The 12,719-nt window shown below is 26.8% G+C and overlaps 1 protein-coding gene across 1 annotated transcript; it reads right to left on the bottom strand.

Annotated features, from left to right (window-relative positions):
* Positions 1-7,616: 7,616 nt before the first annotated feature.
* Positions 7,617-12,719, bottom strand: LOC119582546 (DNA replication licensing factor mcm7-like). Its single transcript, XM_037930883.1, has 14 exons — positions 12,497-12,719; positions 11,508-11,642; positions 11,271-11,380; positions 10,934-11,058; positions 10,649-10,829; positions 10,395-10,541; positions 10,108-10,281; positions 9,464-9,973; positions 9,054-9,235; positions 8,803-8,914; positions 8,534-8,698; positions 8,330-8,415; positions 8,083-8,203; positions 7,617-7,892 (listed from the first exon to the last, which is right to left on the bottom strand). The coding sequence occupies exons 1-14, from the start codon at positions 12,702-12,704 to the stop codon at positions 7,812-7,814; spliced, it is 2,337 nt and encodes a 778-aa protein (XP_037786811.1). The 5' UTR covers positions 12,705-12,719; the 3' UTR covers positions 7,617-7,811.

Genomic DNA, 12,719 nt, shown 5'->3' with positions numbered 1-12,719 from the left:
ATATATATATATATATATATTATTATATAATATAAAATTATATATATAGATATTATTTTTTAAATTTATATATATTTAATGTTTTTATATTATGTATTTATATTTATTTATATTATATTTTATATATATTTTATAAAATATATATTTTTTGTGTGTGTGTGTGGGGTTTTTTTTTTTTTTTTGTGGGTGGTGTGTGTGTTGTTGTGTGTTTGGGGTTTTAATATATATATATATTATATATATATATATATATAATATATATATATAATATAAATATTTTATTATGTATGTATTAATTTTAATATAAAATTTTAAATATATATATATATATATAAAATATATTTTTATATAGGGGTTTTTTGGGGGGGGGGGGGGGGGGGTTTTTTTTTTTTTTTTGTAGTTTTAAAATATAATATATATATATATATAATATTTATATATTATATATATTATATATATTTTATATAAATTTTTATATATATATATATATATATATATATATTATATTATATTATATATTATATTTGGGGTTGTTTTGGGTTGTTTTTTTTTTATTATTATATTATATATATAAATAATAATATAATATATTTTTTTTTTTTTTTTTTTTTTTTTTTTTATTTGGGGTTTTTTATATATTATTATATTAATTGAAAAATTTATATTATAGGGGAAATATATATAAAAATATATATATATATATATATATAATATATATATATATATATTTTATAAATTATTATTTTTTGGTATATTATATTATATATAATATAATATATTAAAAATTATATAATAAATAAAAAATATTTTTTGAATATAAAAGATAATTATTTTATAAAAATATATATATATATATATATATAATATATATATATATATTTATGGAAAAATATTATAATTATATATATTATATATTTTAAATATATATTATAATTTTTTTTTTTTTTTTTTTTGTTTTTTTTTTTTTTTTTTTTTATTATATATATATTTATATTTTTATAGATATATATATATATATATATATAATATATATATATTTTTTTTTTTTTTTTTTATTTATATATTATTATTATTTTTATATTATATTATTTATATAATTTTTTATTATAAAATTTTTTTTTTTTGTTTTTGGGTTTGTTTTTTTTTTTTTTTTTTTTTTATTATATATTTAATATATAATTATTTTTGTTAAAAATTAATTTTTAAAATTATATATTTTTTTATTTATAATTATTTATATATTTTAAAATTTATAAAAATTTTATATATATAATATTTTTATATTATGAAATTTAATTTATATAATATTGTATTATATTATTAATTAAATTTATAATATTTTAAAGTTTATTATTATATTATATTTTTTTATATTATATATATATTTATATATATAATAATATTATTATAAATTTATTATTTATATATTATATATTTTTAAAATTTTTGTTTTTTTTTATATATATATATAATTATAAATATATATATATTATTTTTATATATATATAATATTTTAATATAATATATATATATTTATAATATAATATTATAAAATATAAAATTAATTATATTATATATTATAATATAAAATATTTTTTTATATATTTATTTATATATATAAAATTTATATTTTAATATATTATATTTTTTTTTTTTTGGTGGTTGTTTTTTTTTTTTTTTTTTTTTTTTTTTTTTTTTTTTTTTGTGGTGGGTGTGTGTGTGGGGGGGTTTTTATATATTATATATATAAATATATTTTAATATTATATATATATATATAATATTGTTTTTTTTTTTTTTTTTAATATATTAATATTATTTTTTTTTTTTTTTTTTTTTTTTTTGTTTTTTTTTTTTTAAATAATAATATATTTAAAATAATATATTTTATGATAAAAAAATATTAATTTTAAAATTTAAATTTTTAATTTTATTAAAATATTATATATATATAGATTTTAAAATTTTATATAATATATTTTAAAAGATATAATATATAATATATAATAAATATATATATATAGAATATATATATTATAATAAATATAATTATATAATATATATTATATATAATATATATGAAATATAAAATATATATATATAATATAAAAATTTTTAAATTAAAGGGGTTTAAAATTTTATAAAAAAAATAATATATATATATATATAAAATATATATATTTTTTTAATAATTTTTTTCTTTAAATTTATTTTTTTTTTAAATATAATAAATTTTAATATATTTTAAATAAATATATATATATTATTATATTATAGATAATATATATTATATATATTATTTTAATATATATATATTATATTATATTTTTTATTATTTTTAAAAAATATATATATTATATATATTTTATTTTTTATATATATATAAGATATTATTTATTTTATATATAAATATATATTTTTATAAAATTATATAAAAAAAAAATTTATAATAATATAAAATATAATATTTTTTTTTTTGTTTTTTATATATATATATTAAATATAATATATATAATTATAAAAAATATATATAAATATAATAATTTAAAAATGTATATATAAAAAATAATATATATAATTTTATATAAATATTTTAAAATATATATTTAAAATATATATATATATTTTATTATATATTTATAATATACTAATATATTAATATATGAAAAAAATTTATTTTTTTTTGTAAAAAATTATAAAAAATATATATATATATATATATACATATCTATTTTATATATATATATAATTTATATATATTATATATATATATATATATTAAAAGAAAAATAAAAAAAAAAAAAAAATAAAAATAAATAAAAATACATATATTTAAATAAATAATTATTATATATATATTATATATATTTATATATATATTATATATATATAATATATATTATATATATTATATTTTTAATATATAATAATATATTTATTTTTAAAAATTATATAATTTTATATATATATATATATATAAAATTTTTATATATTTATATATAAATATTATATAATATTTTAATATTTATATATATATATATTATATTTTATTTTTAAAATTATTATTTTTTAATTTTGTTGTTTGGGTTTTTGGTTTGGGGGTTTGTTTTTTTTTTTTTTTTTCTTTTTTTTTTTTTTTTTTTTAAATATTATTATTTTTTAAAAAAAATTTTTTTTAATTTAAAATATTTTTTATATACAATATTTTCATTAAAATTTTATATAAATAATTATAATTTTTTATCAAAATTTATTTATATTTAATTTTCCCATTTATATTCTATATTTTATTTATATATATATATAAAAATTTTTATAATTTAATAATGAAATAGAATTGTCTATTATTTTTATAATTATCAAATTTTGGTTTTTTGTTTTTTTTTTGTTTTGTTTGTTGTTTGTTTATTATTTTAATATAAAATTTATATAAAAATTATATATTTATCTTTTTAATATATGTATATTTTTTTTTTTTTATAATTTATTTTTATTTTATATTTTAATTTCTTATTAATATTGTATAATATAAAATATATAAATTTTTATCAATATTTATAAATCTATATTTTATATTTATATAATGTATAATTTTTATTATATTTTATATATTATATATATTTATTTAAATTATATTAATTTTTATAATAATTTAAGGTTTATATATTATATTTATTAATATATATTTTATATATCAAATTATTTTATATTTTTTATTTTTATAATATATTTGGTGGGGGGGTAAAAAATATTATAAAATTAAAATAGATATATTTATTTATTAAAATTTTTTTATATATATATATATTTAAATATACATTTTTTTTAAAAAAAAAAATAAATATAAAAAAATAACTATATTATATATATATTTTTTTATTATATTCTGTTATAATTTATTTCAAAATTCTATAAATATAAATAAAATTTCATATATTATATATATTCTTTTTATATGAATATTTTATATAACTTTAATATATATATTACTCTTCTTTTTTTATTTTAATATTTATATATATAATTCATACTAAATATAAAAATTTAGTATAATTTATTATATATATATATTTATTAAAATTAATTTTTTTATAAATATTTTATCTCTTTTTTTATATATTTTCTCATAAATTTTAAAAATTTTTAAAAAAATTATCAAATATAATAATATATTTTAAATTTATATAATATAAAAATTTTTAAAAATAAAATTTTTCTTATATATTATATATATTTTTTACTTTTTTTAACCCCATATAAAATAAAAAAAAAAAAAAAAAATTATATATATTATTTTTTTTTATATTTTATATTATTATTTTTTTAATTATTATTTTATTTTATTTTTATTTATTTATATTTAATTAATATTATAATTTTTTAATATTCTAATCCTCAACAAAAATAAATCAAACCCCCCCCCCTTTTTTTAAAATATATGTTTATTTTTATATATAATATATATATTTATTATATATATATAAAACACGTATCCAACCATTTTTTTTTTTATTTAGCTTTTTGAATACTGGAAAAGAGTAAAAGTTCAGATGGTCCAGTCTCTAAAAATTTTGGGCCCCTTCCATGTTTCATGTTTTGTTTGGGAAACAATTTTTTGACTCTTTCTGCCTTTTTTTACTGGGGGCCCTATCGTCCTTTTTGTATTCAAAAATTTATAAAGTCATCTTTGTCCCTCCTTTTTCTTCTTTCTTCCAAAGTTGTAACTCCTTTTTTTGTAGTCTCTTCGTAACTCCTATCTCTTAGAGTAGGTGCCCATTTGGGGGCGCTCTTTGAATTTTCCAGTTTATCTATTTTTTTTTTAAAGTGTCCCATACCATGCCCCATACTCTCGCTAGATCTTACATGGCTGAATGATTTTTAAAGATATTTTCGTCCACAACCGAATGTGTATGGGGAAATCAGCCTAGTTGGACCTTTGTCATTTATATGCATTCAAAAGTTCTTTTTTTTCCCTTTTTTCCTTTGTTTTTAATTTATTCAATTTTAAAGGGGTTTTTTTTTCCCAATTACCTTTTTTGGGAAATTTTTTTAAACAGCTCCACATGAATGAGTTCTTGATATCACTTTGGATGCATTGGCATGAGACATCGTCTATCTTCTTCTTTTGCAATTTCGCGCCGTCTGCAAATACATTCAGATAAATACCCTGGGTTATGTTTGAACTTAACTTTAAATGGAAGGAAAAGTAAAAATCGACGCCAAGACCGATCCTTGTGGGTACTCTGCTAGTTACTCGTCGCCATGTAGAGCGCTTCCCTCTAATTACCGTGCTCATCTGTATTTCGTGAAGAAAGTCTTTCATCCATTCGAGGAGTTTGCCTTTCACTCCAACTAGGTGTTCTAGTTTCCAAGATAATCTTCTATGTGACACCTTATCAAAATCCTTCTTAAAGTTTAATTATACACAATCCACCCAGCCGTCTCTTATAATATTTCAAAAACTATTTCAAAGAAACAGCTACGCATGACCTTTCTTTCTTAAAGCCAATTTGTTTATTTGATATCATATCTTATTTTTTTTAATACTTCAACCCACTGTTTCCTAACTATCCTTTCAAACATTTTGCAAATTACACTAGTTAACGAAACTGGTATATAATTAGATGGTTTTGTTTGTCACTGCCCTTATTTAAAGATGTAACATTGGCGTGTGTGTATGTATGCCTCTCTCTCTCTCTCTCTCTCTCTCTCTCTCTCTCTCTCTCTCTCTCTCTCTCTCTCTCTCTCTCTCTCTCTCTTCTCTCTCTCTCTCTCTCTCTCCTTCTCTCTTTCTCTATCAAAGTAACTCTACTCCAATCTCTCTGGCAAATATCCTTCTCTCTTCTCTCTCTCTCTACAATCTAATCTCTTCTCTTCTCTTTTAATCAAAGAAAAGTCTGAATGACTCCAGGAAACTTGCAAAAAACCATTTTATGTATAGAAAAGATTAATCATGTTTTTTGTATATTGAATTTTCTCCCAGGAAATGCAAAAAATAATTTGATATTGATTTTATGAATGCTATTTTCTCGCGATATCATTGGCTAAGAAGAGACTGGGGGATTGTTAAGAATTAAAAAGAAGTAAAGTTCACAAGGAACTTTTACTTCGTATCTTAAGTATTCAGATAAAAATATGCAGGTCTATTTTTTGTTTTTCTGAACATTTTTGACCAAATGAACTATATTCATATTTTCGTTCAGGCAAGCGGGAAGTATCGTTATTTCTTTTCTATAACAAGTAGAATCTCTCTTTTAAATATAACATTTGCATGCATCTGAAATGCTGACGGAGTCTTTTTAACATGCGCATTATTAGACTTTCTCAATCCAGTCTTTTGAATATCGGATACGGTGGGTCTTAATTTTTTTTTTTTTTTTTTTTTTGGGGGGGGGGCTAGAGCTAGACTTGGATTATTTTGTACATGAGACAAATTCACGGTCAAATAGTCAGTGTTAATGGAATAGTTCCAAATATACTTTTGATGCTACCTCATGGCAATGTTCCAACTTCGCCATGAGGCGAGAGCCATGTTGAAGGATGTAACGTGTATGTCAGCACAGAGTTGTAGTCCACCTACATGCACATACTTTGTTACTTATTTTTTCAAGGCAAACCAGTCACCACGATGCGCTTCAACAATCATTAAGTTTTTAAAACAAATATGGTCAAGCTACGATGAGTCGCAACGGTAGAATTGCATTTTTGGAGTCCACCTATGATCAGCTTTACTGTGGGATATAACAGGAAAGGACTTGAATTTGTGAAAAGCTTCTCTTTAACTTAGACAATATGGCACCTCAAAAATCTTTGTTAACATACCCTCGGAACTATAAATAATTTTCATTCATATGTATTATTAAAAATGATAATAATAATAATATAATAAAACAATCTAGTTGTTTGATATAATGAATGCATGAACAGATGACAATCGCAAGAGTCAATGTAGTAAAAACTCTTCAAAAACTGAATGAAAGCACAATGATTGATGCAATGATCGGTTATGCAAAAAAGGGGCTTTGCGGATGGAATTTACTTTACTATTAGCTTCTTGGAAACCATCAACCGACAACATACAGTGATCTACTCATTTCCTTCAAATTTACATGAGTAGTCAGCAGACTTTGCTGATAATTTACCCAACACCCACAATCACATAAAACACTTGCATGTTCTGCATTAGCCATGTCAAAGTTAACCCGTTTTGCATGATGATAAAAAGTTTTTCTGGGCAGAGAAAATTTTACAAACTATTTTGGTAGTCGGAATTAATGTCTTTTTGGTGTGACTGACATTTGATATATACACATCTTGAAATGATTCCAAACCGTATCCTTATGTGGGCCTATCTCCTTTCTCACCAGCTTAGAGTAGCATACTTTCATTGAAGTTGAAGAATAAAAGTACCTGAATGTTTTTATCAAAATGTAAATTCATAATCAACAATAACAATTCTTTTGAAGACATACAACATTTTAAGATTCATGTATAATTAATCAGAGGGGATAATTAATCAAAATGAAGGAAAACTTCAAATAGATGGAAAGGAGCAACTACAATTACATTGTAACAAATTAGGATGTAAAAATGTAATAAGAAATAAACCAATCACATAGAAATGGTAGTTTTTTTTATTTCAGATTATACAAAGTGGTAAAATATATTCACAAATTAAAAATAAATCAACTGTAAACCTAACATAACCTACTCTTTTCAGTTATCAAATATTATTTGCAGGAAAGTTTAACATTTTTTACATTCTGAATCTCTGACAACTGATGCTTAAATTACATGTCACTGGTTAACATTTAGACAAATGTCAGCTTGGTACGAGCTTGGTTAACTTGCCAGACATTCAGCTCTTCATACTCTTCAATGCACTCATTAACCTGAAATGAAAAAACACAATACAATCATTTCAATTATCTTGTATACTTTTCTCCACCTTCAGATCAGTCTCATTATAAAATTACTGATTAGTGTACACATCTTATATCTTTTAACATTTAACTTATCATATAATTACTGTCTATAGTGAAGATGAAGAGAACAGTTTGTAAATGAATCCCAATATCTCACCTGATCTGGCTTGTATCCCTTGCTGGTACAACGCTCAATGATTTCACCTAATTTTACCACACGATTTTCACCAGCGACCTCACGGATCAGCGTGAAGATCTTATCAGTCACAGTCTGGGCCCTGTAAAGTAACGATATAGTTTGTCAGAAGATTAATAAAAAATGCAACAGACATACTGTCATTTTCATATAATCATCAGTATTACCTATATAATGAAAAATAATAGGAAAAACATTGTACACCAACCTTCCTGTTCTCTCTTCAGTATGGTTCAGTGAATCCTTGCTCATCTCAATCAGGCGCATAGCTTCATTCACATCCTCTTTTTCCACCTAAAGGACATGAAATGAAAAATGGCATGGATTACTTCATGAGAGAAGATAAAATTATGAAAAAATATACATAAAAGAAACATCTGAATCACAACACTGAGTAAAGAAATATACTTACAGCATCAACAAGTCGAAGGCGTGCAAGAGCAGTGGATAGACGTAGAACAGCAAGAAGGGTTCGAGCAGAGGTGAAGGTCATGTCTTTGTTGTTACGAGCTTCCTTCCTCATTTCTACATAAGCTGACACCAGGTAGTCGGTCAGGTTTTCAGGGATGGTGGGTTGCTGTAATAGAATTTAATATTGATTCATCCTAATCATGAAAGTTACAGATACTATAACTTTATTCTAAACCACAGTCAAAACAATCAAAAGCTTTTAAAGTGTACCTTCTTTTTGCAAAGAGCAATGTAACGTCTCATTAGCTTCATATCAAGTGGCTTGAACTGGGTGGGTGGTTGGGCACAGTGCTGATGAACATAGGTGATATGCTGAGCCAGTCTGCAATGAAAAAACATTTTAAATTAATTATAAATAAGACAATCTACTGTAAGGTTTCCATATGACAAAGCATTTTTTTTTTTAATCAAATTGCACTTTTGTTCTTACAGCAGTGGCAAATAAATTCCACAACTCATACCTCAGATCATTTTCACGATCTGGTCTATCTTGGATGAGCCACAGAAGATCAAAACGAGACAACAGTGCTGCTGGAAGCTGGATGTTCTGTTCCACAGACTTCTTGGGATTGTAGCGTCCATAAGCAGGGTTAGCAGCAGCAAGAATACTCACACGAGCATTCAGACTTGTCATGATTCCAGCCTGAAAAAAATTTGATATAGTCACATTTCCATAAGCAGTATTTCTTGTGCATGTTTTTAAGATGAACACATGTGTTCATTCTAAACATTTATTATCTCTGTACAACGATATTGAAGAACCTTTATAAAGTATGAAATAAGTTGCATAAAAATAAGATTTTCTGACAGGTTTACATCTCAAAAGATGATAATGTAAATAAGTTACACTTCAGAGTACATGAGCAATTACCTTTGCAATGGAGATGGTCTGCTGTTCCATCACCTCGTGAATGGCAGTCCTATCAGCATCAGCCATCTTGTCAAACTCATCAATGCAGCAAATACCCTGATCAGCCAGCACTAGAGCTCCTCCCTCCAAGGTCATTTCACCTGTTAGGGGATCCTTCATCACAGCAGCAGTTAGACCAACACCACTGGAACCTCGGCCAGTCGTGTATTGGCTCCTAGCAGCCAGACGGTCAATGTAAGAAAGTAACTGAGACTTTGCCACACCAGGGTCACCCATGAGGCAGATGTTGATGCTACCACGAATTTTCATGCCATTGGGATTACAGTCAACACCACCTACAAGGAGGAGGAGGAGAGCCTTTTTGACATCTTCATGACCATAGATCTCTGGGGCAATGGAAATTGCAAGCTTGTCATAAAAATTCTCCTCTGCAATCTGTTTGATTTCTGACTCAGTCAGTTCCTCAGCTCCCAATTCATCATCCTCTGTCTTGTTCATCTGGACTATCCTCTGTGAAGTAATACATAAAAAATTGAAAATCAAATAATCTTTATATTTTATCCTCAATTGTTAGTCTTTTATAACACCTGTGTGTATAATGCTTTCAGTTCAATCCATAAAATTAGATACTTTGCTGTACTTACATGAGCCTCCAGGAAGGTATCTGAAAGGAGACCCTGCATCATTGCCCTAAAACCATGACGCAAGAGGGGCATGAACACGCCAGTGATAGCAACATGGTCACCTGGCTGACAAAGTCTGGTCTGTTCACCTCTGCACATCACAGTCAAGGATCTGGGGATGTTGCCCACTGGAACCTATGCAAATATTTTAATTAGTGATGATCATATCAGATAATGTTGCAAAGCTGCTCAGTAATAACAAAATAATTCACGATGATTCTGGAACAAACACAAGTCTTATAATTTACCTGATCAGAGTGCTCTTGAACCTTGATTTCCTGGAATTTGATAAACTTTGAGCCACGAGTCTGCAGGTAAAGGCGTCCACCAGATTTGTTTACCCTACAGTCTTCACTAGGGCAGAGCAACTGTGGCATAAAACTCGAGGACTGAATCTGTAACCAAACACATAAATATTAGCAACATTCAGTTGCATCTCAGGGGCTTATTTTACAATATGGAAAAACTCTAAATGGTTACATATTGAATAAAGAAAACTTACAGGCTGGTAAGTCTCAGCACCACACTGGTCGCAAGTGTATGTGGCTACTTGCATCATAGGCTTCACTTCCGTACACCTTGTGACAATGCCTCGCACTAGAACTAGTTTTCCAATATGGGATGCTTTTACATTACGAATGGCCACAGGTTTTTGGGCTGATGGAGCCTTGAAGTAGACTTCACTGGAGGAGAAAAATATAATTTGTAACATTTGATGATTGTAATCCTGTAACAATTGTCATCTGTTATAATACATTACAACTGGTAATCTGAATCTACAACTTACTATCTCCTGATCAACTCTGGTGGGTATCTGTTGCGAACATCACGGACATCGCCAGGCTGTCGTGTGCGCTGCTCCATCATGAGGCGATGTTCAATGTAAACATCCAGGGCATCCCTAGCTACTGTCTGAAATTAAAAATTTTACACTAAGAGTAAGACATGTAAGACTTTATAAATTTTACACTAAGAGTAAGACATGCTTGAACATCACTGTCAGCTCCTATAATCATAAAGAAGTCAGTACATCATAATATACATTTTGCAAATTAGTACATTCTGAGTAAATATACATAAACACACCATATTAACAAACAGCCTAAGCCAATAGTTACAAATACCTCTCTTTGTTTATAATCAGGCAACATTTCGTAAACAGCCTCCGAGAACAAATTCAAATAACGTCTGCTGTTCTGCACTATTGCCTCTGCCATATCAGGGTCAAATTCAGCTGGAATCAAAACGGTACAAATCAAAATGCATACCTATTTTACCAATATTATTATACCAAGACTATGGAGATCACTACCACTAAGCAGTGCCACCTAATCCCTATACAAAAAGCAAAATGCCCTTACCAACATCCTCAATTTCAACAGTGAGGCTGACTTGCTCTCGGTGCGCCAACTCGACCAGCTGCGTGGCGTACTTGAAGCTCTTGCGGCCATCGTCTCCTACTGTGTGGAACTCGGCCAAGAAGCGCTTGATGGCCTCTGTCGGGGAAAGAAAACGTTCATAATGTAGTTTTATGAGGCTTTCACAAGACTACGTGGGTCAGATGAAAGGACAAACTCTAGTACACTCTGAGTCCATGATTCTTCCCCTGCGGACTGAAAGGAAAAGAACCTGTTTAACACCGAAGAGGAAACCTTACCGACACCAGATTTTTTTTACCCAAATCTTTCCCAGTCAACCACAAGCTCTTATTCCCCCCCCCCCCCCCCAAACTCACTGCCATAACCCACCTCTGCCTTGGCTCCCATGAAAAGCCATGCCCTTCCGCAGGCGTCTGGCAGCTTCAGGCCCCGAGAAGTCCCTCGCTCCCCCTCCCTCACGGAACCGCCAGAGGAAAGCCAACCTCCTCTCTCGACCTCCCAGCGGGCAGAGGCCACCGGGAAGATGCCCTCTCGGGACCTCTCTCTTGCCGTGTCACTTGCCTCGAGGGTCGGATTACGAGCGCTTAGGGCGCGGGGGCACGGCGAGGGCGAGGCTGGCAGGACTCCGGGCCCTTTCGCTTCAACCACACTTCGCTTGTCATTTACGACGGAACTTTACTGGTGGCAAACTCAAGATTTTTTTACAGTCGAGGAAATGTTTGTTTATATGCTTTACGAGTATCATTGGGGCCAAAGTTTGTGAGAGAGAGGTCTCTCGGCCAAGGAGACCAATAAACCCTAACCATTCAACCTTAAGAAAAGAGAAAAATCCAACAAAACGCAAATTCGTAAAACTGCATTATTCGGCCTCTCAAAGCCCGCCAAAACCGCCGCTCCGATTTCCCACTTGTCACGAATTTACACCCTCTTCTGATAAACACACCAAAAATATCTCCATCACAGTGTCTTACCTTTCTCTTGGTCGTAGTCACGCTGCTTGCTGGCCATGACGTCGGTTGGCGAGGGGAATTCACGGAAAGCCAAGAGGAGCGCGAGTCTCAGCCTCACTTTGGCGCCGAATCTTGGGCGAAGAAGGCCTGCGCTCGAGACTGAGAGAATTCGTCCTCTCTCTTCTGGTTTCCGGAGATTCGGGATTCTATTGCGTACTTTTATGATCATTAAGATATCTTAATT

Source organism: Penaeus monodon, chromosome 16, assembly GCF_015228065.2.
Source record: "Penaeus monodon isolate SGIC_2016 chromosome 16, NSTDA_Pmon_1, whole genome shotgun sequence".
NCBI classification, from domain to species: domain Eukaryota; kingdom Metazoa; phylum Arthropoda; class Malacostraca; order Decapoda; family Penaeidae; genus Penaeus; species Penaeus monodon.
This window is presented reverse-complemented; position numbering and strand designations above follow the sequence as displayed.